Raw genomic sequence first — 26536 nt, forward strand, 5'->3', positions numbered from 1 at the left:
GGTCATTGAGACCAATGCACTGAGTAACGTTGCACACAAGACCACTGAGAGAAAGCCTCTCACTCACAGCCCCACAAAGAGGTCCTGATCATTTGTCTTGACCATTCATACTACTAAGTTATGTGTTTAAATAACCAGTTAAAACTGAATTAGAGTTTTGAGCTTCCTAAGACAAAGCACTAATGGAATGGTCCTGCCCACAATTGGAATACTTAAAACAGTAACAGACCTAAAATGAACCATCAAAATGTTCCCATTCATCCCGGGCCATCAGATATTAACCTTCGGTGGTAGACAGATATTTCAAAGTAATAATTTAAAATTTTTTCCTAACAAAAGAATATTTATTAAACTAAATCATAGGAAGGCACAAGGTTGAAGGCACACTCACTGTCCTTAGGGGACATACAATCAAATTGGAGAGACAAGAGAGTGTAAAGTTATTAACAAAAGAAAGTAGTATATTTGAATGCCAAATGACTATAAGTGATAAGTGTTATAGCCCTAGAACAATTAAGAAGCTTGATGAAAGAGATGGGACTTTTAATCGAATGTTGAAAAACAGAATTTGGACAAATGAAGAAAAAAGGATAGGGAATTCCAGATGTAAGGAAGGATGCCCAAAAAATGGTCCAGGAAAGAGAATGCATAAGGAGGATTCAAAGATCCAGGACTATGTTCCAGTCACCTTTGATTCAAAGCAACTAGCTCAGCATCTAACACATGGTAGACACTCAATTCGTGGTTATTGAACTGGATGCGACAAATGGGTTTAATAAAGCTGGTTCCCCGCCCTGACTGAGGATCTAAGATCAAATACAGCTCATGACTCTTAGGATAAACAGCTTTTTCACCAATAAATACCTGACCCACACCCAGGAGAAAGTCATATCTCAGAGCTAAATGAGTTAAGTTCAGTAGTTTTCAATAACATAGGAAGGTTACTTTTTCCTATAGATAAAAATAATTGACAAAGCCTATTATCCACAATTTTAGAAGCACAAATGCTGTGTTCATGAAGAGATGACTTTTACTTTACAAAGCCTACTGACCTTTTTTCTTTATAGCTGCCAATTCTTGCTCAATTCTAAGACAGATAGACTGTGTGAGTTCAAAAGATATCCTCTGAAAAGCATCAAAATCTTCCACTGTGAACACATGGGTCTCGGCAGGAGGAGAGGCAATGGCTTCTAATTCTGAGCGAACAGCATCCTTCACACCAACTGCAAAGATTTCAACATCGGAATTCCTTAGTTTTATAGCTGGGTCTCTGAAAGCATCGGAAGATTTTCCATCCGTGATAAGAATCATGACCTTTGGGACGTCGCTTCTTGAACCCTTGCTCGGCACAAATATTTTCTCTCTAACGTAAGTCATTGCTTTCCCAGTGTTGGTAGATCCTCCTCTGTAGGGGAAGGTGTTTATTGCTTCGATTATATCTTCAACTTTGGTGAATTTTTTCAATGTGAACTCAGTATGAGGATCCCGGCTGTACTGGACAAGACTTATCTGTACCCTATTCGGTGAAATCTCAAAACTTTTGACGAGAACTTCCAAAAAGGCTCTAACTTTAACAAAGTTTGCAATCCCAATGCTATAGGAGCCATCAACCAAAAACACAATATCGGCTTTTATATCCACACCACGTGAGCATTCTGTAAAAAGAAAGAAAGCCCATTAAAGTTCAACAAATCCAAATTAATCAATAAAATATAGATACAGCTGTCCCTCTGTATCCTTGGGGGATTGGTTCCAGGACCTCCTTCCCTACACCAAACTCCAGGGATGCTCAGGTCCATTCTATAAAATGGCATAGGGAAGTAAGCCCTCCAGATCCGCGGATTCCACATCTGCAGATTCAACCAACGTCAGACCACACAGTGGTTGAATCTGTGGATACGGAACCTCAGATATGGAAGGCCTATGGTATCTGCTTTTCTTAGTAAGCAGCCTTCTTTAAAAGAAAACTATTGCAAACATTTTGTTTAAAAGTAAACCTGAACCAGCATACTATTAAATGGACCTTCAGGTATTCCAGACTCAGTGATACACCCATTAACTCACCCACTTGAATTTTCATTGGCTGAGTCTTCTCCATTATTGAAACCGGTTCACTGGATGTCAGTCCCTTCATGGCAGAAACGCTGATCTGGTATTCTGTGTCTGCTGAGAGGTCACGAACATTGAGTGTGGTCGTCTGAGGACCCACACTCAGAGCATGCTGTCGGCTTCCTGCGGTCATGGGTGTAAGGAGAACTTTATAGCCAGTCACTGGGCTAGGAGATGGATTCCAACTTAGCTTAACGTATTTTGATGAGACTTCCGTGGCAATCAAATTTGAAGGAGGTTCAACAACTACAAAATAATGAGCAGAAGAGTGATTTATAACAGTGAGATGCAACCCTGTTAACGAGGTCTTCATGTTTGCACCTCAATTTTCCTTATTCGAATTAATCATGAATGCATCAGGAAAAGTTCCCCAATCCCAGTCCCCCACTTCCACCTGTACCCATCAAACCGAAAGAGACTCAGTGCCTGAATTTTAATCAGAGAGATGAGAAGTTTAGGGAAAAAGAAGTCCTTGGAGAAATTAATAATAGGACATCTGATGCCTAATTCATTCTCTGGGACCAAGATTTTCCATTCTGGTTTTGGTATTACACTCATTGCCTTTATTCAGGTACCAAAGGAAGCACTTGATGAGTATTTGTTAAATCAATGACTTACTCAATGCTTTAGAAAGTTTTTCTCTCTTAATAGTAATATAAGCATAATAATGTAACATTTAAGATACTTTATAATATGCCAAGAAAGATAAAGAATTCAGCAGTTCTTAAATGACAGGCTCTTATCGTCTTAAGCAATTGTATTTCCACTTATTCAAGATAAGAAAAAAAGTTCAGCTATGTTCATAATGCCACCAAACAGGGGTGAAACAATGGTTTACAACATGCATATTGACAAGCAAATACTGATCATCTAAAAATGTTCTATCCTTACTCAGTGTAGAACAGAGTCGTGTATTGGGCTGGCCAAAAAGTTCGTTCGGGATTTTCCGTTAAGATGTTCCGAACGAACTTTTCAGCCAATCCAACACTTAGCAGATAACAAAGTATTTTAAGCTATTTCAGACCAAATCATCCAAGTTTTAGACTTGCCAGGAACCAGAAGGTATAGTTCTAAGTTTTTATAAGTCAGGCCGCAACAGTGGATGATAAAATATGTACAAGGTTACCCACTGTCCTCTCAAAAAGGCAATCGGATGTAGTCCATAAAAATGACGCATAAGGAAGTGAGAAGCAGTGGGAGGAAAGCAATGGATGTGCCAACTGGAAGTTTAGGCAAAGCTCTGGATTGATGCGGAGACAGTGCTGGGGAGCGGAAGTCTCAGGCGATCGCCAGCAACAGAGAGAAGAGGCCCCAAAACGGACTGCAACGCAGCCCACACCCCTTCCAGGGAGAGTTCAAACGGGGGCAGAACCAAACTTTGGCCTAACCTCGCACACACACCCTAGTCAATGTGAAACACGTGAATGCTTTAAAAGACTGAGTAAAGAGAGGTTGACCAGGGGAAAGATGGGCGGGGGTGGATTTTGTAATAAAGCAGAGGAAACAATCAGACATTAGGCAGTAAAACAAAGAAAGAGATTCAGTCCATGAAATAATAATAACATTGCCAAAATACTTGGGGTTTGTAGATTAAGGAGTTTATATGATTGAAGATGTAGCTCTTTAGAACTTATCTTTAATCAGTTGCGAATTCTTAGGCTGAGAGGCGAACAATTATGGAAACTGTGACTTTTTAATACTCCAAAGGATGCTTATGAAATGTCTTTTCTCTCTCCCACGTACTTAAAAGCAATGACTGATAAAATGGAAGCATTTTCCAAATGTGGGAGGATCAAACTGACTGATCTTTGAAATATTCTTAAGAACCCTGAAAACACTCTGCAGAGTATGGTGACGGAAACTCTTTTCCTCCGCCATTTCATAGAACCAGAATGCTAAACTAAATGTCCCTCTGCCTGTGAAGCCGTAACTGCTCTCAAGCAATGGAAGAGGGGGACACATGGGAACGCCCAACAATTCACTCACCTTCTTCTCCACTGACCAATTCCCCGAGCTGGTCGTCCACACCTGAGCACACCTGGGAGATGATCTCGTTCTGGATGTCCACAATCGCGTCGAAGTTGGCCACGTTGAAAACGTGATTTAGGGAAGGTGTGGAGGCGATTTGTTTGAGTTCTTTTGCATCTGCGGCTTTAATGCCTTAAAAAAAAAAAAGGACAAGGATGTGGGAAGGGAAGTGTGGGAAGTAAAGACATTTTCGACTCCTATTCAGTCATAAACTGGAATTGTTTTGCGTCCTAATGAATGTGCAACTGTTGAAATGACAAAAGCATTTTCCCATTTCACGTAACATGGCCAAAGAGGCAAAAGGCTAGTTGGTAAAACAGAGTGGGCTCTCATGCCAACCATGCCATCATTTGTCCCTGCCATCTGTAAAGATAATACTTTGTACTTCCAGAGTCCTGAATGAGCTGGAACCCTCTGAATTCTTCAAGTGTTACATAAGAGAGGAAACATAAAAAACACTTAATGATAATAGGAGGAGGATCTTTATTAGAATCATTGGCCCAGCATTCTTTGAAAAGCAGAGTGTTGACAAAGAATGTGAATACCGCCTTACTTAATGCATATGCTAAAGGAGTTACGTGAGAGAAATAGATAAGCAGAACTTTTACTCAAAAATGATTTGGATTAACACTACACTATCAAATGCAGTAAAAACTGCTTTCCTTCCTTGAGAAAGAATCCTTCCTCGAGGAATCAACCCTTCATCTTCCTGGCCATTAAGTATTAAAGTAGTTCTAAAATGAAAATACTGAACCAAACTTGACCTACCCAAAGAGAACACTTCAACCCCAATACTGCGAAGCTCCCTTGCTGGAATTTCCACTTCGTCCTGGGATTTGCCATCGGTAATAATAATTGCCACTTTGGGAAAGCCAACTCTTGATCCAGCAGATTCCGTGAAAGTATTTTTAATTAAGTAATCAATGGCTTCCCCTGAAATGAAAAAGAAATATGTTCAGTTCCACGTGACACAATTTTACCAAAATCCAAAGCTATGGGATTAATTTCAAAATTATTTAACATATGATAATTTGGGCAATGCGTCATTTCTTTCCCAAATAGATACTTCATTTATCTTAAACAATACCACAATTTGTAGAAACATACCTGTCATCGTGTTGCCACCTTTGTATGGGATTTTTTTAATTGCGGCAAGCAGTTCATCCCGTTGGTAGTACTGATTTAAGTTAAATTCCGTCCTGGTGTCAGAGCTGTACTGAACAACTCCAACCCTTGTCTTCTCTTCCCCAACGTCAAAAGCAGACACAAGAGCAGCAATGAAGTCTAAAATGTACTTGAAATTATTTCTTCCCACACTCCACGAGCCATCCACAAGGAACACTAGATCAGTCCAGGCACTGACAGAGCATTCTGAAATGCATGTGATATATTTTTTAAATGACACACTAATAAATCCATCTAGCATTAAGGAATACAAACTAACGTGGCAAAAAGGCTGTCAACTCAAAGACAACAAACCCCATAGGCTAAAAGGAACATCTACTGGGAAACAGCATTTTGTTCATTCGAACTTTTCACATTGTTCTTTACCCACAACTGACATGCACAAAAGAATGTAAAACTTTATTGGCACACATAGAAGCATTTTCAGTATGCATCTCTGCAACTACACGTCTTTAAACGGTTGTATAAGACACTGTGCAAGACTAGATACATATATGACCCATTCTCCAAGAGCCTGTGACCCAAGTATCGTTGCTATTGATTTGTCTATTTTTATAACTATATCCTCACTCTTTTCTCCAAGTAAAAACTATATAAAATATCTAGGAGACAGACAAAAGAAATGTAAGCAAAGTGTTTTCATTCTTGGTATTCTGAGATCAATAAAGACAAAACAATTGCTGTACCATTTAAGCAAATGCGGTAGGGGTGAAGAAAAGAGCACATCTTTTTTAACAATTCTCCTGCATTTTACGATATAATTGTCTAACGTTTGCAGCTCGCTAGTCTAGAGGGTTAATGGAGTCTTAACAGAAGTACCAACAAGCATAAATGTGATGCAAAATCGCCATAATATCTTGTCCTAATTATCAATGTATTTTAAATTGACAACTAAAACCTTCTTGTACTAAACAAAATGGGGGAAAACATTTTCATTCAAAAGTAAAAATATATGTAGTACCCCTAAATCACTAAAAATGCAACAATTGGCCTTTATAACCAAACATATTTTTCCCTCTCTCTGTGGTCAGGTGGGGAGGGGGGAACACGTTGGTTTTTATGAAAATCTGTATTCATAAGGCAAAGCTGAGTGAATTTTCTGAAGATATTTTTGTCCCTGCAGTCAGTTGGTAGATAATAGAGAAGTATTTGGCTAGGAAGAGGAGGAAAGGTCCTGGGAAATTTGCAAGCCAATACAAGTTGCATGCCTAAATAATTTTTGCCTACTATTTAATGGGCCAATTTAAGCCTACTGAAAGTCAGTATTTAGAATAATGCTTTGATTTAGAATAAATATTGATGATTCAGGGAAAATATTTGCATTGTAACTGCATACTATAAACTTCGCTTCAGATGATTAGACATCAAAAAGAATTATAAACAGTGACCTGGCGGGAAAAATTCAGGATAAAGGGAACTTCATGTTCACAATCTTTTTATTGTTATCCTGAGTCATAAATCCAATTTACAAGGTGGCAAAATTAGAAGTCCAAGAAACCCTTCAGGGATCCATCCCAGCAAGTCACACAGAGCAGTGTAAGACCAAAAGGGGCTAGAAGCCACAAAACCAGACACTGCTTTCATTTGATTACAAATGCATCAACTTATCAGGGACGTCTTACAGAGACTCCGGAAACGGTTACAACTGCACCAACTAAGCCCATGTAAACACCCTAGAAATAAGCATAACATATACAGAGACATAGAAATACATTTTCATGGCAATGGAATTGCTGAAAACACTGTGAGGGCATCTCCCTTGTGGTCCAGCCCTGTAGCTCTCATGCATCCCTGAGCTACCACCTATTTCTATAGTTTGTCTTTGAGAAAGGAGTTAAGTCCAGTGATGAGCTTTGTTTTTCACCTACTGCCAAAATCCTGCAGGGGAACTTGGACACACACACATTTAAAACACTCCCAGTCAAAAGAATATTTAGTACATAGAATGAATGGTTAGAAAGTCAGAACGTAGGTGTTACAACCACTTAGTCATACATTACTAACACGTTGCCTGTACTTCCTGTAGATAAAGCTTACAGAAATTCATATAGGAGTGAGATGAAACTATGGACCTAGTTGGAACATCTCCTTTAGATTACATTTATAAGTTCTGCAAAGCCAAGCACAAATATTAAGGGAAATGCTTACTTTGTATCTCTGTTTTTCCAGGTTTCTTCTCCCCTGGCTTTATCGGGCCACCTGTTTGAACTGAATCAAAACTTGATTATTACAAAAAGAAATGGACCCATACAATTACTTCCTAAGAAGAAAATAAGTACGTTGTCTTTCAAATGTATGGTCCGTTCCCAGCTGGTCAGAGAATACAGCCAAATAAGCATTCCCTTGCAAATCTCATTATTTTTAGGGAGATTTTAGATACATTTCAAAATGGATATTAACATTGTTGTCTGGCAAAGCCTAACGTTTTTAACAGTTTTCATTCATAATATTCCCGTTGTTTCCAGAGACCAGGATTATAAATCAGGAATGAATTATTCACAGCTACGAACATCTAGGATCATTGAAAGAATAGCTAATATGGATATAAATTAACTCTGCATAACAACAACTTAAATTTGAAAGCTGGAGAAATCTTCTGCAAAACATAAGGTATAAAAGTACTTTATGTGTGTGCTTACTTGTTAATTGGCCTATAACTGGTACACTTTCTTCTACTTCATCATATGAAGTGATTGTCACCACATACTCTATTTCAGGTATGAGCTCTGTTAATAAAGTTTCAGTGGTACTAGCTGCAAGGGTAAATTCCCTAGTGGGCCCATCTGAAAATATAGAAGGAAAAACATCAGTGCAACAAAACTTTTTTCACATATAACATAACATATACTCAAAATCTGAAAATTCAAAATACACATTTTTTTTAGAATACCCAAACACTATTTTTTACTGCCTTCCAAAACAAACATTTTGAATTCTAGAAATTCAATAAATGGACTGGCATTGCCTTTACTTGTTACAATCATATTCCATATTTGTTTGTGGACTCAAGTATTCCTCTAGATTAAAGATATACCAGAATATCAAACAAAAATCTCTCATTATTTTTGAATATTAATGGTAGACAACACATGTTTTTATAAATTAGAGATAAAGCAGAAAATAATTTAATTTTAAATGATGCACTGGAGGAGAGCACTGAAAGAAAAAGAAGGGCTGAAAATCAACTCAAAGACAACAAACCCCATAGGCGAAAAGGAACATCTACTGGGAAACAGCATCCTCTTCTACAGAAGTGCATCCTCCGTACTCCAGCGGGGGATGGGAGCATACGCTAATGGGTAACCATGGTCCTCTGAATTGACTTAACTAGGTATCAAACATTTCAAGGTACAGTGTACTGAGCGTTTCCTTATATACTGACAATTATGTACTTCCTTCTAGATTATGATAATGCTCAATTCAATCAGGAAACACAGTAGTTCCTAGGGACTAAGTGACTTTTAAAATTCTTAAACATATTAAATTTTCATCAAAACATAAATAATCGAAAAAGGTAACGAATGTAAAAGAACCCTGAGAAATGCTCCAGGTTTACATGTGGAGCATTGCAGAACCCACCAGGGCCCCCATGGGAAAACAAGACACCAGGGCTCTGCTAGGTTTTTAAGGTATAGGAGTCAGTCATTGCCAACATCTGGAAACCAGATGAACTCTTTTTCAACTGTTTTTCTGCTTTGGAATAAATGAAATAGTTAACGGCAAATATATCTGGGAAGAAAATATTCAAGGAATAAAAAGTAAATTCTTGATCGCTTTTTAAGTTCTCGGATCATATGGGAGAAAAATACAGCTTCCCAATTTCCTGATAAACCAGGATTTAAAATCAGTGGTATTTTTTAAAGGCCACAAGTATGTAAACACGGCTCTGGTGCTAAGTCATGTTGACATCATCTATCGCTTCTGTCAGCCGATACAGACCTCTTCCTACCACTTGGCCAGTGCTAGTAAAACTGGTTATTTTCCCATTCCACGTTAGAAATAAAAGTTAATCAACAGAGATGGGTTCTCCACACTTGGGCAACATCACGAATACTAAAGAAAACTTTTGAGAACAAGCAAAACAAATTTTCTTCTTTCAAAGACTCTTAGCCTTAGGATCTACAGAATCTGTCTAGTAAATCGTTGTCTTCCATCATGGCAGCTCACCACCATCCCAGAATCTGTGTCCTGGGTACTGAAGTGTGCAGGACACTGGGCAAGGCGTAATAACTCACTTCATCACTTGTCACTTGAAGTGTTGGACAGATTAAGTGATTCAAGAAGAATGTCAAGAAGTGATCATTCTATTTTATAAAAGCAAAGATTACCAGCAATATTCTGATGGGGGGGCAGTCTATTTTTAGTAACAACAGCTTAGCACAGCAAACCAAGTTAATAAAGCTAACACTATAAAAATATAATAACGGGTCCTGGGCTGGAAATCTGGAGATCTGAGTCCACCAAATATCTTGCGACGTTAGGTGAACCCCTCAGGTTTTCTAAATCCTGGCTTCCTCATAATGAAATGGAAGGAGGGGAAAAGATCAGATTATATCACCTTTGATGTCTCTGTCCTAAAATCCCAACATGTCAAAACTTACCCGTTGTGGAGTCCACTGTTATTTTGAAACCCACAATTGGATCAGGTGGTCTTGCCCATGACATATGAACAGTATTTTCATCTATAATTTTAAAATTCAAGTCTGAAGGTGGGTCAACTGCAAGAGAGAGAGTTGATATCAGTTACACTTTCCAATGTCACAAAACGGTCAATTTAATTAATAAAGAATTGTGTTGAGCAAAGCTTACTAAAATTGTCTTTGCATAAATTTGTTTCCAACAAATATAAAAGATATCTTGTTGGACGAGAATAAAATTAAAAGCTGACAAGATGTGACAAAACATCAGAGAGTATACATATTACAGAAGACAGCACAAAACACTTTGGATTCTTGAGTTGCTCGGTCATCCAAGAATGGCCAGCAAAATCAAGCATAATAGAAACATATTTGGATACAAGTACATATACAGGTACAATGAAATCACATATAATAACCACATATGCAAACAATTCACATAACAATTAAGGAACTTTCGATACATGCTGAGTGCATTTTGAATAAGCATGCCAAATCACAACCTGCTTACAACCACAGAGGTTAAGTGAGAACACTGACATAATACATTTTTTCCATAATGTGGAAAAGGATCAATGATATTTTGGTTCATTCTCTGCATCATTGCCTTGTTATTAATTTTTGTTTGATAATTCTCAATCTGTGGCAGAGATGAAAAATGTATTGAAATAAAAAGGAGGAATCATGGGAAATTTAGCACTGTTATGTCTCACAAGGAAATATACATTTAAATGTATATTTGTATTCATATAGACCAATGTTCAAAAATAGTAATAAGGGGTGTCAATCAGTTATAAGTATATAAAGAGTGATATACAGATGTTTATAAAACTAACAAACATTCTGCCTGTTTACACCAATTTGCTGTACGTTTGCAAGGTGTAAACCAACGCTGTTATTTTCCTTTGCAGCAGGTATACTCCATACTAGAAGTGGCATTTTAAATTAAAATGCCAGTATGGTCCTTTACAAAACAATGGTTAATTATGAAAAGACAACATCAATGTATATTTATGGACATTTATTTACAGAACTTAAAGAAAATAGTGAGGAAGGATCAGCCATCTGAAGACACGACTGCGCATAAATCTTGGAGAAGTCAATGACAGGAATAATTGAAAAGTACAGAAAGCAATAGTTTACATACAAAACTGTACAGCATCATGCATGTGTCAATGAAATGTTGACTTGTTTTTAGTTTCCCACAATGAATGAAAGCCTCCATGTACAATAGTCGTTACACAAAGACATTCCAGAAATATTTTATAATGATATTCTCTCTGCAGTGTTCATGCCTCATCATGCAGCATTGTACTGACTCACTGTCAGTGCATGGTCGATGCATTAAAAAGTATTACTCTTGAAGCAGGTCCACACAATAAGATGACTTTCTGCCATACTCTTCTTAAAGTGTTTCGGATTGAAAGTATTCCTGGTGAGTCAGAATTTTTGTCTCTCTTTTGAGAGATTACAGTCTCCTTTTAGGTTTTCCTAAAGGTCAATTGAACTATAGCAGTAGCTTTGAGACATGAGTCATAGAATTGAACTGGGGTTAGGTATTTATGTAATATTAATAGCACATTTTAATGGAAATTATACAAATTAAGCAAACGTTTGCTTTAATGAACTGCTGCTTCCAACTGTAGGAGATGGCTTTTTATTCTTATTGGATACGCTAGTAATGGAATGAATGTTATTTTCTTACTATCCATACACAGGCAGTGAGATTAGACTATTAGTCTACATGCATAGTTTAATTACTCAACATTCTGCTGTCTGTAACCGTTTTGCGAGGTTTACTGGCAGTCATCACTTAGTATAACAAGCATGCAACAGATGTTAATAGGACAATAGGTATTAAGAATATCATTATAAAATATTGTTCCAGTAGCAATGGCTCAGGACAAATTTAATGCAAAGGCAGAGGCAACTGGCCTGAGCATGCTTTTAAAAAAAATCAGTACATGGAAAAACAGTACCACCAACCTTGCAAGGAAATTGACCTGAAGCAGCAGACATTAGGTTAAAGCTGCTGAGGGGCAGCAGCCGCCCACCTTGTTGATTTCCAAATGACCAGGATTCCAGAAAAACTGAAAAATTGACTGTTGGGAAAAGTCTTTAACATTTCAGAGGACTTTAAGGTGTTTATAGAAACTCAGATGTGGTACTTGGGGATCAAAAGTAGGAAAGAATGGTCGACCAGCTTGTGTACAACAGAGAGCCCTTTCCACTTCTCTTCTTGCCACTTTTATCTCTTGTAAAACCTTTTAGGCTTGCCATTCTGTTTATATATTTTGCTTGTTTGTCTCATGAAAAAAGATAATAAAGCAGGTGTGAGTGTGGACCCCTGTCAACTTGAATCAATGCGAAATGTATCTTCATTAACTTTGAAAATCTTTTATTTTATATAAAAATAATTCACAACCGCCCTTGCATTGTTACAAGCAGCGTCTATGCAGATGCCAGAATATTTCTAGGATGAACTACCTACATAGGGATCATGACTGTAAAGACTCATAGTTGTGTAGAAGAAGAATCTGAACGAAGACAAAGAGAAGTAAAATTATAAATAAATAAGATAGCAATCATATATATTCATAAAACTGAATACTGATAGTGAAGAAACTAAAATTTTAAGTATTCATAACACTAGCAGGTTAAGTTCATATTTATGAATAATGCTTTTTGTTATCAAAAAGCTATGCTATGAAAACTGCATTCTGCTGGTATCTTCCTTAGATAAATTGGCAGGATTTAGGACTTTTTAGGAATAATTATAGCTAGCATTTGCTGAGTGTCTCTTCTGTGACAGGCAGAGAGCTAGTCACTTTATATATTGTCTCCTTCTTTTCTTATGATCACCCAGAAGAGTGGCCTAATTATCCCTGATTAACGGGTGAGTCAGTGAAATTCGCAAGGGTTAACACAGCTAATAGGCAGGAAAACTTTGATCCCATAGTCTGACTCCAGAGCATACAGCTTCCTACCATATTTGCTTAAATGTAAAAAATAAGAAATATTTGAGTGGAAGATTAACTTTAGAAACCAATATTGATATGTATTTGCCTATTAAAATATACATAAGTATTTCTCTATAAAAAACCTTTATTTGATGCCTGGTCAACAATCAATATGTGCTATTCAGACATCTCCAATTCAGATACAGATAGAATTTGGTATATTAACTTTACAACTTGTTCAAGCAATTTTGAAACCAAAGTATCTACCTTGACATATAATTCTTTCACAAAACATTGTTTTTAATTATGGCACCCAAGAGGAAGACATAAAAGTTTACCCAGAGGTGGATGGATGGATGGATGGATGGATGGATGGATGGATGGATAGATGGACGGACAGGTGGGAGGAGATTAGTCTAGTAAGATTTGGCAAGTGTATAAAATGTATTAAAGGTAAAGGAAAACTGAGAACACACTACTAAAATATCATCTTGATGAACTAGTAAGACCTTTAGTCTAATCTTTGTGATGGCAACACTGAGAAGGGTACTACCTTAATGGCAGAAACCTTGAGAAGTGCACAAAGTGTGGTTTCACTATATTCAGTATGCATTAGTTTAACTTTTCCTTCCAAAGCTAGTATAAATTTAATGATCTCTGCCATGATACAGATACTCATTTCGTCTGTGTTTATAAGATACCAAAAATAAGCAGTTGAAAAGTTAATATTTTAGACAAGTAATAAATTATTCTGTACAGATTACAAAATGCATCCTTTCATGAAACTGACTGGGTCGACCCGTTTTCAAGCAAGAAAGCAGCACAGTGTGGGCAAACTAGCACGAAACCAGGACTAGAAGACCTGGGTCTTGTCTATGCCTTGTCCCTAGGCAATCAGGTTAGTTGACTGAGTTATTCAGCTTCTCTGGTCCTCATTTTCTCATTTGGAAAATGAGAGGATTAGAACAGATGATCTATAAGTTCCCATCGAGTTTGAAATTTCTGTTAGAACATAAGTTAGACACAGGAGTATAGAAATATACATTAATTAGCCTCTTAACCTAGATGTAAGATAATTAAAGCTTAAGACTTCAACTCACTCATGAACTAAAAATATCCAATCGTTCATTATATATTATGAACTACAAATCAGACTTACTAAAATTACAACTCTATTTTTTTTACAAAACATATGTCCATCTCAAATTCTAGATTAACTAGAAAGGCGTCTAACTCTCAGGGAACACTGGCCATTAATCTTTAAATGCAAAGCGTTAAATTTTCTAAATGGCAATTTACATACTGTATGATACAGGAACCAAAAATAAGTTACACATTCTAGATCTTACAGAGCACTGGCCAGGTTATAAGGTTAATAAAGTCTATGCTGTAGCTAAAAATTACAAATATTAAAAGCAAAAAAAAAAATCACTTTCACTCTTATTTCTATGGAACAAATACTGTATTATGAAAAATAAAGTTCCTTGTATAAGTAAGTAGAAGAAAACAACATGACAAAGGTGGTACCCCTATAAAAAAGGAGCAATGCAAAAAGTGAACGCCAAAACCTTTTAATTAAAGGTATTGAGCTTTCAACATATAAAAAAAAGTAAGTAGAAATTGACTGGAAAATAGTATGAATACAAGAGTACAAGCATGAGTTGCAAAAGGGAAAGAAAAGTAGCAATGGCTACTTTTTTTTTTTTAATGTACCCTTTTTTTTTAAAACATCTTTATTGGAGTATAATTGCTTTACAATGGTGTGTTAGTTTCTGCTGTATAGCATAGTGAATCAGCTACACATATACATACATCCCCATATCTCCTCCCTCTGGCGTCTCCCTCCCACCCTCCACAATGGCTACTTTTGAACTAAGATCAAACTAACATATCAAGAAGCAGGGCTGCCAGTTGAATTTGTGAAATGTGCCATCAGAAATACTTCAGAGAAATTCTGTTTGCAGCCCATTGTCCCCAGAAAGGCCTTGGCCACAAACTTTGTTAGCCCTTCCCAGGCTCCTGGGGCCACTTAGGAATTAACACCGGAGCTTTGCTGTCCAGTACTGGAGCCACAAACCACACGTGGCTATCAAGCGCTTGAAATGTGGCCAGTCCAGATGAAATGCACTGCAAGCGTAACATACATACCCAATTTCAGACTTAGCTACAAAGAATGCAAAATATCTTACTAATAATTTTTATATTGATTACATGTTTAAATGGTAATATTATGGATATATTAGGTTAAGTGAAATATGTTATAAAGATTAATTTCTCCTTTTTCTTCTTCCTTTTTTAATGTCATAACCAGAAGATTTTAAGTTACATATGTGGCTTGCATCTGTGGCTCACAGTCTGTTTCTATTTGACAGTGCCAAACTAGAATAAGGCCCCCTCCACATAACAGATCTTACAAAAGGATCATTATTAAATGCTGGACTAAGTGGGTGAGAGACAAGAAGAGAAACAGCTTAAGAAAGCAAAAGAAAGAGCTGTATAATGTGGAAATAAATACAAATCTAAAAGATAAATTATGAGAAATACGGAAACAATCAGTAATGTAGACAGTAAAATGTTCTTTTCAACTGCACTTTGCTAACCAGCCATTATCCAATTCAGAACTGATTTTTTTCCATTTACATCATTTCCAACCCAATCCTTGTCCTAAGACTTCTCAACCCTTTCTGATTTTCAAATAACTATTTTCTTAATGAGCAATAAATATGCCACTTTAGTGAATTATCTAAAAATATCTTTAGTAAGGCTTCCAGAAGTTCCTCAAGTGAAATTCCTTCCTAACAACGACATAGAAAGGAACATTAAAGGCAACCTCAGCTGAATATTACTTCACAGAGGCCACTCTGAAAAGCCTCTACATTCATAAAGTATTAATCAGATAAGAAGAGCCAGCACGTTTCCCTCACTTTTCTGAACAAGCCGTACATTCTGAAGACTCTCTGCTTTGCCCAATCTTAGTCTTTTGTACCTGCAGTCTCAAACTAGAGAATCAAACACAATAGAAAGTTTTTGAAAATCTCAGTGTGGTCATAAAACAGCTCTCCTTCCCCACAGCCTCTAAGAAACACAACCCCCCCCCCCCCGCCCTACCCCCCTTCCACACTGACCCACACAGAAGTATTGCTCTCCTCCCTTAATTTCATCGGGGGCATTTCTGCATTGGAAAAAAAGTATACATTTCTTAAGATGTCTTTTATGGTATTACCCCATTTACCTTGCAGAACAATAAATCTAGTTTATCAGGTCTCCAACGATAACTGAGAGGACACAGAAGCCCCTCTTGGGTCAATATACAGAAAGGGCTTGTTCCGCGAATGCTGAGAAAAGAAGGCATCAAGTGCACACCGCAGCAAGCCTAAAACAAGGTTAAAACTCTAGCAGAAGTCCTTCGTTTTCCAAGGGCTGGAGCGTACTGAGCCGTTTTGCAGACCCTGAGGCCCTGAGACCCATCTCCGAACCTCTGAGCGACTCCGCACTCAGGTCTGAAGCTGAGGGAAGGAGGGAGGGGTAGGTGGTGCCCGGCTTGCCAGGCGCCCGCTAGCTTCCTAGCTTGAGAACCTTGGCCCAGACCCAACCTGTTCGCGTGGGGCTGGGCCTGGGCTTGAGCCACGGGTCTCGTAGCCCAGCGAACCAAACAGAGACAGCGGCGACCTCGGGCCGCGAGAACACACCCCGCGTCCCGGATCTCTGCTGGCCCGCCAGTCCCCTGGGCGGTTGGGCTGCTACCTCATTTGCCTGCACCGCCCGCCTAGCCGACTGAACTCCCCACAAAACACACAGACGCGCAGAGCCGGCTCTGTTGGAGTCTTTTATTGCGTGCTGTCACCGAGGTCGCAGTCCCGAGCCACGCGCACGAGCGAGCGCGCCCGCGCTCCGGGGCTCCTGGGTACCCCCCCCGGAGGTGTTCGTCCCGCAGAGCTGGGTGCAGCCGTCGCCCCCTCCCGGACGGCTGGTCCTCTCGGAAGGCGGCCGTGTCGGTGGCAGTGTGGACAGCACACCGCAGAGACCAGAGCAAGGAGAGCACACAGCACTGTACGGGACGGCTTAAGCAGAATACGAAAGAGCGAGACCTGAGAGCTGGGAAATGGACAGACCTCAGAGAAGGGGGCGTTTCTCCGAAGGAGAGAAACTCCGGGAGAACACACGAAGCGCAGGGAGAAACACAGCAAGCAACAGAGACAAGAAAGATCTGCTTCTTTCCTTTCTAGACTTCTGCATGGTCACGGGGGAGAAGGAGGGAAGAGCCTTTTACCTTCTGCCTCAATGGAAGACAGGAGCAGGGCCGCGCCCAGGGCGGCGAGCGCTGGGGGAAGCCTGGTCCGCATGCTCGGCCTCGGGGCTCAAAGCCGCATGAAGGGATCTGCGGGAGGAAGCAGTGACGGCGTCAGAACCGGGTCCGGGCAGGCCGGGAGCCAGGTTAGAACTGGAGCCTGGACCCGGGCCAGGACCCGACCAGATCTGCCTTAATAACCATAGGGCCCAGACCAGCATATAATGGGCCTATTGTGAAGCAGTGTAAGTCAAGTTCATCTGCAGCAGTTTAATCACGGGCACTAAGAGAGAGTTCAAGTTTAAAGCGGGTCCTGTTTTCCTGGAGGCTGGCCCTGCTTAACATCCGGGGTGAAGGCCTTACCACGCCCCACATAACTCCATCCCCCTGGGTGATGGCTAATTCAGAGGTCATCTTTTCCCTGACTCAACCAAATGCCTCTTCCAGCTGGGGGTTTTATTTGGCCAGCCGTTTTTTCCTAGCTGCTGAGCTCTTTAGGTAACGGTACTTTAGTGGTCTCGGGGTAATTTGGAAAAGTATAATAAACCTCTTTTACTCTCTTTTTTTCTTCATTTTGTTCTGCCTACAAATACGCAGCTCTTGAAGGTCTGACATGGATTATACAGAAATATGTGCAGACCAAGAGAAACCTGACCCCCTGCTAGCTGTGTTATCTTTACAGCTGATAAATCTTTTACTCAAGATGAGGGGAAAAAAACAACTCTAAAATACATCATAAAAAGGGAAAGGCAATAGAAGAGACAAAGCACTCCTTCCTGTTTTCCCAGGACTTTTTTTTTTTTTTTTTTTTTTTTTGCGGTACGCGGGCCTCTCACTGTTGTGGCCCCTCCCGCTGCGGAGCACAGGCTCCGGACGCGCAGGCTCAGCGTCCATGACTCACGGGCCCAGCCGCTCCGCGGCATGTGGGTTCTTCCCGGACCGGGGCACGAACCCGTGTCCCCTGCATCGGCAGGCGGACTCTCAACCACTGTGCCACCAGGGAAGCCCCTCCCAGGATGTTTTTTAATAAAATTCTCAGTAATAATTAATCTCATTTAACTGTTCATTTATTCCAGAAGATTACAGGCTTATATGCTCAGGAGGAGAATACATTCTACACTGATTTTTCCTGATTCTGTAACTAGGTTATTAATTCTTTAAAGACAAATAGTCTTATTCGTCTTTTGTGGTTCCCAGCACACAGTAGGTGCCTAACCTATGTCAGTAGAAGGAAATCTTCCAAAATATTCTAAGGTCCAATTCAGAGACAAAAGCTACTAGCAACGAACTTAAAGGTGGGGGGGGGGGGGCTTCCAGAAGCAAAACATAAAAAGAGAATTGATTCTGAGGTACATAAAGGATTGTAAGACAACACACCAGTCCTCGTGAAAAAAGAAGTCATGCTTGGGAATTCAAAAATGAGCCACAGGTCGAGCCCTCTTTGAGAAAAGAAACTGACAACCTCCAACCGTGTGTTTCCAAATTATTGGCACAATGTATTAGGGCAGCTTTCCTGGACCTGAGTGTAAATTGCATTTTAAATGTCTGATGAACGGGTGTGCCAAATTGCCCGGAGCTCATTTTTATGAAGCCAAGATTAAACTTTTGTCGCTGCTCTGGGGATCCAAGAACTCTAGCAATTTCTTTCTTCCTAATTAACAACTCTTTGACATTTCTAACCCTTTTCTAAATCAGTGAAAAGCAAGAGGTGAGACTGGCCCATTGTCCCATCATCTGGCCTTAACTTTGCTATAATAATTTCCAACTCTGTTGGCAGTCATGCTCGAGAAAAGTTAAAGGCTAACAGTCGACCCAGCGAAAAACCGTGTGCTGCTTTTTTTTTTTTTAAACCTCTTCGCTAGCTACAAAAACCTGAGTAGTGGAAGGGCTATTGCCTGGGTCTAGAGCGCCACCTATCGGCTACCTGACTCAGCGGCACAAGGAATCATGCCTCGGGGTTATCTGAACATAGAATCAGTTCGGCCAGCCAGCCAGGCATTCCACCCATATGTTAAAAAAAAAAAAAAAAGTTTTATCTCCTTTTAGCCAAAATATTTATATGAATGTTTAGCAGCACTTCATTGAGCACTCTCAGACATAAAATCTGAAAGCGGCCGCCCCTACGTGGCAGTGAGGATTCCCTCACTTCACCCTCATGTATGAATACGAGTCAATTGCGGGGGTGGGGAAAGGGGTAGGAGACTTACGGGATTCATCTCCTCTTGCCAACTCGTCCCCTCCCCCCTCTCCGCTGGAAAAGGCCAATTCCTTTAACTCCCTTGTCAAGTTAAAAAAGGAAATGACACCCTCACCCCTACCCCGCGGGGTGCCTCCAGATCCCCTGCGCGTCACCCACAGCAACCTTGACATTCGTTACCCAAGGACCGAGTTTAGCGCTCATTTCCTTTCTTGCCCCGTCCCTCCCCAGCGTTCCAGCACACTTCAGAAGGCCACATAATCCGGGGTGATTTGGGGGGAAAGGGGTCCCAGAAAGCCCCGTAAGGACCCTACGGGTGCCTCCTTTGCTGTACCTCTTCTGCTGCCTGGCTACAGTCCCCGCTCCGTAAATAACTCTCTGATCCCTACCCTCTTTGGATATGGGATGGAAACTCCCCCAGAGGTTCCACGACCCTGAGTAGGGCGTCCACTTATGCACTGAGGGGGAGAGGTCGGGGGAGGGAGTTGTCTCCAGCAGCTGGATAAAGTCGGCCAAAGCTGAGTCCCCGAGAGCTGAGCTGACCCACCATGTGGGATGCTTTGAAAAGCTGAGAAAGGAGCCAGATCACTCGCCCGGGAGTCTGTCTCCGGACGCCACACACACCGACGCAGCCTCGACGAGGGGCAGAGCCCTCCGCCGGCCCTCCAAAGAATTCCGCGCCGTGCATCGCTAAAACACCTTCCCTGCGCGCGTGCGGCACCGCGGCAGCCGCGAGGCCCTGAGGGACTGGCGGCCCCAGGAGCCGGCGCGCCCTGCGTCAATTTCAACGAAGCATCTATAGACGAAATCCCTCCACATTCTGGCACATCGAACGGGGTGCCTTACGCGCGCACAGCCTCCCTGCATCAGCTCTTCAGAAAACCTACAATTCTTTCCCCCTCAATGACACAGACGAATCACAAAAAGCTCAGAATACCCGGCAGATCTCAGGCACAAGTCCAAACGGTCCCCGCTCGGGCTCCTTAGTGGCTTAGAACCGAGCAAGGAAGAGGCTAGAAGCAAGTTTCCCTAGTTTTCTTTGGAAGGGACGAGGTGACGGGGCCGGAAGCCGGACCGACCTGAGGCGGTGGTGACCGAGGTAGCGGCTGCGATAGCGGCTTCCCGACGTCGTAGAAGCCGGCCCTCGGTGTGGCCCCCGCGCGCCCCGGCAATCGGCGCTGCGCTCCGGGCGCACCTGGCGGCTGCCCGGAGGTGGGCAGCGGCAGGGCCACCGGGGCGGACTTGTAAGAGAAGGAGGATCCCGGGCGGAGAGGCGGGAGCCGCAGGGCAGGCGGAGACGGCCCGGGACCGCAGCTGCCGGCGCGCGGACGCGTCTGGGGCGGCTCGCCTTCGTCGAGTGGGAAGAGGCTCCGCGCCGCGGGCTACTTAATAGAGGGCTGTTCCCAGCTCTCAGTTTACTCGGTTACGAAACGCCTGAGAAGGTGGACGGCTGCCACGGGGTGATGTATGCTCCTCCGGCGGTGAAGGAGGTCTACTTTTGGGAACGTGTGCATACTTCGAGCATTCCTTCTGCGTGAGGTGGCGATCGCCGTAGTAGCAGTGCCCCGCCGGGAAGGAGGGAGGGGGGCAGGGAAGGGGGAGGAGGAAGCGGGGAGGGGGACAGCCGCAGCCGGGTTCACTGCCAAGGGAATCCGCTCACTCCTCCGCTTGGGGCGGGCTGGGGAGCTCGGGTTTCCCTATCCGTGCGATTTTAATAAATTTATTTTTCTAAATTAAGAACGATGGGAGGGAAGTAAGCGGCTCTCGTTTTCAGAACTGCGAGGATGCGGCTGACCCCACCCCATCATAGCCCCATCCCCCATCATCGCCACCTACACCTTCCTCCCCTTCCGTCCTGGGTGCACTTAAAACCGATTTACAGGGTTTCCATTAACTAACTGTCTGCGCACGCGGCACGCCTTCTGTCTTTTTCAGTCTCCGGCGATTGGAAACCCGGATGGTCGCCTGCGAGGGGCTCAGAGAGGGGATGGCTTTCCCAGTCCTGTCTTTCTCCCCTGGGGCTTCGGGACGGAGCTGGGAAGCTTAACTGGAGCCAAGAGAGAGGGCAAGGAACGCTAGGAAACCTAGGGATCCTCAAAATTAGAAGCCGCTCAGGAGGTACATCCACCGTAGAAATTTCTCACTTGGGCCAGAGCAAAACTTGGTCGCGAGTCGAGGCTTCGGAAGGGAAGCTCTGCCCTTAAAACGCCCCGGGGTCAAGGCAACTAAGGGGAGTCAGTTTCCCCCCGCCCCGCACTGCTGGGAGCTGGAGGCCAAACGCGGGGCTGACGTTCTGCCAGCACCTTCTCGAGGTCTTGCCGCCCCTCCTCGCTCTGCTCCACCTCTTGGCCCTGAGAGCGGAGCCTGGCACTGAGGGTTGCCAAATCGTACTTGACGCACCGGAGGAAGCGCGGGGATCCTACACTGTGGCATCAGAAAACCGCTTTACACACGTCTGTGCGCTCAGCCCAAGTCCAGCACCTTTTGGCCTCTTGGAGCCCAGGGGTTACTCCCACAAGTTTAAGCTGCTGGGGATGGAGGAGGGGGCCGGAGGGGAACGCAGGAGCGGCCTCCCTGGAATTCACCGCCCGCAACACAGGAGGAGGTCGTGTGGCCAGCGTAAACTTCTTTTCCCTATTTGGTCTGACATCTGCTAACCTGGCCTTCCCTTCACCAGGCGCGATAGCCTACGAATTTGCCTTTAGAATGATGACAAGAACTTGTAGGGCCGACGGTCCCCTGCACTCCGCCCCACGCACAGGCTGCTCCAGCGAAAGCCGAAGGAAGCCTGGGAGAAGACTTGGAGGGAGAGAATGGAGGAAAATGGGAATCGCCACCTCTGCACATTCCCCGAGTACACAAGGCCCACTCGAAGTCTAGCTGGGAGCTCACACAAAGAGCCCACACACGCACGATGCATAGCCCTTTTCCCCTTCAAACTCACCCCCCGACGCCCCGGGCGTGAATAACACGACGGGCACACCCCAGCGTGCGGTGATCACCGGGGTAGCAGCCCTTCACCTGCACTCTCACTCCACTCCCCTCTCACAGACGCACGTAGGCGGGTGGCAGCCTCGGGGACAGAGCGTGGAGCAAACAAGTCCCGGCAGCCGCCTTCCGGGCACCCAGCAGTGCTGCGCCGCCGCCTGGAACCGCCACGGACTCCCCTGGGAAATACGGACTCCCCAGGGAAATCCACACTCCCGTCTAGAAAAGGAAAACTGTTTGCACGTCAGCCCAAGCTGGCTGGAGTTTGCATTTCGCCCAGGTGGGCGTGTGTGTGTGTGTGTGTGTGTGTGTGTGTGTGTGTGTGTGTGCGCGCGCGCGCTTTTTCTTTATGTACTTAAAAAAAAATTGTGATGGCGGTGTTGACTAGGAAGCAACTTAACTGGGTGTTGATATTCTTGGTTTAAAAAAGAGTTCTCCCCTGCCGATTTGATTCAGAGCCGCAAATGCATCTGTCAGCCCGGGCGGGAGTCCAGCAGTCGGCCACCCTCCGGGGAGCAGAGGGCAGAGGCGGGCTTCCCCTTCCCGAGGCTGGAGGCCGCAGAGACTGGGTGGGAGAGGCGTCCGCCCCCAGAGGACGCGCACTGCGCCGCTCTCCAACCCCGCGCGGCGGCCGGGGACCCGCGTGGCCAGCCTCTTTTGCTCAAAGCATTCTCGTCCGCATGCTTAGATTTAATGCATTTGAAAATAGTTGCTGCGAAGAAGTGAAGGTAACGTTAAACCACCGGCCCCCAAAGCACTGCCTCACTCGGAAAAAAGATCATACGGAAAACTTCCAGAGTATGGCGAGAGGAGAAGGGAGGGGACACTGCCGTCGGGAAATACACAGATGCACATCCACAAACACACGCACATCTACATCCCAGGGGACACGAGTGCAACTCAAACGTATCCAAAGGTGCGCCGGCGTGGGCGGGGTTCCTCCCAGCGTGCGGCCTGCACTGTTTGACCTCAGGGGACCCTTCCGCTGGGCTCCCAGTTTGGAAAGCGGACACACGAGTAAAAATGCACTAATATGTATAAAATAGATAACTAATAATAACCTGCTGTATAAAAAAATACACTAAAAAAGATTTTTTTAAAAACGTGTAAACCGTCTTCCAATATGTGCCCTTCAGTAGTGCGTCCAACTCTTCGTGACCCTTGGAACCCGTTAGTATTTGCAACAAATTGATGATATTTATCGACTGCGGCAGAGTTGGTTGGACTTATTCAGTTTGGGGATCTCCCTCACCTCACTCTCACTGCTCCCACCTCTTCTCCCTCCGACTCCTGGGTTCCCGGCGGGTCCGGAGCTTCAGGATTTCTTGTCCGACAGCGCGATCTAGCGGTCAGCGCGGTCCCTGGCGTCGGAGGTCAAAGTTACAGAACGTAGAGGCTGGAAGTTGACGGGTTTAGGTTGAGTTTTTGGACGATGTGTCATCCATGTATCTGACTCCCAGGATTGGCTGAGAAGCGACAGGATGGAGGAAGGAGTGTGGAGGTGACCTAACTTTCTGTGTGCCCATCAATTAGCCGCCCATAGATATGCCTGCCCCAAGGCGGCTGCGAGGTTCGGGTTAGGGGTAGACAAAGGAAGAGGTGCTAATTTCAGGAAGAAGTGCAGCTTACAGCACCGCCCTTAACTTCTCAAAGGGCAAAAGCGGCCTCTTCGTTGATTTGCTTGGCGTTAGGACAGCCAACGTTCCTGGCGACAGGATAGTATTGTTTCCATCTCAAGTTCCGGCTGATTTCCTTTGTGGGAAAGAGAAACCTGGGCTCAGCGAGTACAGACGGTCCAGCTCTTAGGGCTGCGCGCGGGCCGCCCCCAGAGTGAGCTTTAAGGGTCTTGGTGAAGAAAGCTCTCGCAATCCCCTTGAGATAAACGTGTGAAGGAGGGAGGCAGAGACGCAGTGACAGCAGCAGTGAGGGACAAGGTATCTGGTATCCTGTTCTTTAGATCCCCGTTCTCTAGGCAAGTTAAATCACACTTACCAGAACCTTCCATGTGTCTGTACAGAGCCAAGCTCAGAGGGGTGGATATAAAGATAACTACAGAGGCGTCGCCCTCAGAACTCTATCTCACAACACCTTGGGGCACCTGAAGCAACTTCACGTTGGGCCCACTCAAATCTCCCAAGAGATTCTGCCTCCAAAATGTTTTACCATTAGAAGTGAGAAGCAGCAGACCACGACCCGCTCTGCACCAGCAACGCTGAGGAATCGGAGACCAAAGGAATCCCTGAAGGAGGGGAGAGGGGAGCTGTGCCCGCCTGCCTTCCTGAAAGCTTCTGCTTTCTCACAAAGGTCTATTTCAGGGAAGCCCACAGGCTTGGTGCCACTTGACCCAGACCTCTCAATTGCACTGACACATCCTCCCCTATCAGAGTTTGAGCAACTCTGGAGCAGAAAACAGTAACGCACCGCGTTCATCCTACTACACAAGGTGACTCGGCCTCGCGTGACCTCAAAAAGTTGCGGTTGCACGGGAAGCTTTGAAAATGCAAAAAAACAGTGCATCCGGATACAATATCTGCTTAGGATGAACCCTTTAGATTTCAGGAAAGTCAAGTGCTGCTGGGAGTGGATTATTCAGTTAACTCTGAACTCCTTAAGCAAAGTGAAAAAGATAGAAGAAAATAAATTCACTTAAGAGTTCAGAAAGCACCCTCTGCCACTTCCTCTTTCATTTCTGTAAGATTCAACACTGTTCAAGTCATCCTTACACCGCAGGGCACTGGGAATCTATTTCGTTTGTAACTATCAAAGTAGCAGAAGGTCCAGAATTTCTAGCCAGGCCACTGTGCTGTGTGTCAGCAGTGGGTTTGTGTACACTGACACTGGGGATTGCGTGCTTGACATACGCTTCCACGTTGGTGGAAAATGTGAAAACTCATAGGAACCCATTCTTCAAGATTTGGTCTTGGCCTTCAAACTCACGGCATAGTAGACTGAAACGCAGTGATGATGAAATCATAGTCAAAAGAGAGGTTTCATTGGTCTCAGCTGGAGCTCCTGTGTAGGATGAAGTGTAACCAGACCAAGGCTCCACTTGATAATGCATTTGATACCCTTACTAATTCATTCAGCTACATTTATGGTGCACAGACACCCAGGTAGTCAAAGCAGACAAGAGCTCAGATTTGGGGTGCTCCTGAATGTGGAATGCGCCCTCTGGTGGACAGGAGGAGAAGGGTGGCCACTGTCTGATCAGACTCAGGGTTTAATCATTTTACCTTGAGCTTTCATTCAGCAATTGCTGTTATTCTAGTCATGGTGTTCATGAGGAAAGGTGGGAGAGTTTTTTCCTTAAGACAAATCAAAAGAAGTCCTGTCCATAAAAACTTCAATGTAGTAACAGAGACTAGAAATAAGCATTAAGCAAGAGTCAAATGTTTCAAGAGAGGTCTGGAGACTGTGTAGTTGGAAGCTGAAAAAACCATATGAAAAATAATTTGAGTGGGGCTTCCCGGGTGGCGCAGTGGTTGAGAGTCCACCTGCCGATGCAGGGGACGCGGGTTAGTGCCGCGGTCCGGGAAGATCCCACATGCCGCGGAGCAGCTGGGCCCGTGAGCCACGGCCGCTGAGCCTGCGCGTCCGGAGCCTGTGCTCCGCAACGGGAGAGGCCACAGCAGTGAGAGGCCCGCGTACCGCAAAAAATAAATAAATAAATAATTTGGGTGGAAAAACATGGTATAGAGGAACAAGGTAAATGACATCGCAGGAAGCAATCAGCTCAATCCATGATTCAGAACATTCCACCGAAAAAAAGATTTTTTTGCACAAACCAATCTCTCTATAAACCAATCTTTCCACAAACCAATGACAAAAGAGGAGGGAAAGGGTAGATTGTTATGAAAAAGTATTTAGGAGCTACTGCAACCAAATAATAACAATAACAATGATAATAGTAGTCACCAAGAAATGTGAAGGGTCTGGAATTTTATCCTACTTGCAGGCTAACAAGCTACCCTGCTGCAGTTTCATGGCTGCTGGCAGACAACCCAAGGAACCAGAGACAAAGGACTATATTACTCACAGCAGCAGCCGTAGCCAGAGTATCGTGCTTTGCACAGTTCCCTAAGCCCCAATTCCCACAGGGTGATGCAGAGGGGACCAGCGACCTTGCATTCACAGTGGCTGCATT

The 26536-nt window shown here is 43.5% G+C and overlaps 1 protein-coding gene across 4 annotated transcripts in view; it reads right to left on the reverse strand.

Annotated features, from left to right (window-relative positions):
* The window catches only part of COL12A1 (collagen type XII alpha 1 chain), a 114474-nt gene extending 93706 nt beyond the window's left edge, over window positions 1-20768 (reverse strand). For 3 of the 4 annotated variants that reach the window (XM_073789356.1, XM_073789358.1, XM_073789359.1), the window contains exons 1-10: window positions 20484-20767; window positions 17190-17297; window positions 9924-10040; window positions 7962-8105; window positions 7471-7530; window positions 5245-5508; window positions 4906-5070; window positions 4096-4269; window positions 2065-2355; window positions 1053-1655 (exon numbers count right to left, since the gene is read on the reverse strand). In XM_073789356.1, the coding sequence (XP_073645457.1) occupies window positions 1053-1655; window positions 2065-2355; window positions 4096-4269; window positions 4906-5070; window positions 5245-5508; window positions 7471-7530; window positions 7962-8105; window positions 9924-10040; window positions 17190-17262 (1891 nt within the window). In that variant the 5' untranslated portion in view covers window positions 17263-17297; window positions 20484-20767. Of the gene's footprint in view, window positions 1-1052; window positions 1656-2064; window positions 2356-4095; window positions 4270-4905; window positions 5071-5244; window positions 5509-7470; window positions 7531-7961; window positions 8106-9923; window positions 10041-17189; window positions 17298-20483 lie in introns of all 4 variants that reach the window. The other variant, XM_073789357.1, reaches the window with a different exon arrangement.
* Window positions 20769-26536: the final 5768 nt, after the last annotated feature.

This window comes from Tursiops truncatus, chromosome 12 (assembly GCF_011762595.2).
Source record: "Tursiops truncatus isolate mTurTru1 chromosome 12, mTurTru1.mat.Y, whole genome shotgun sequence".
NCBI classification, from domain to species: Eukaryota; Metazoa; Chordata; class Mammalia; order Artiodactyla; family Delphinidae; genus Tursiops; species Tursiops truncatus.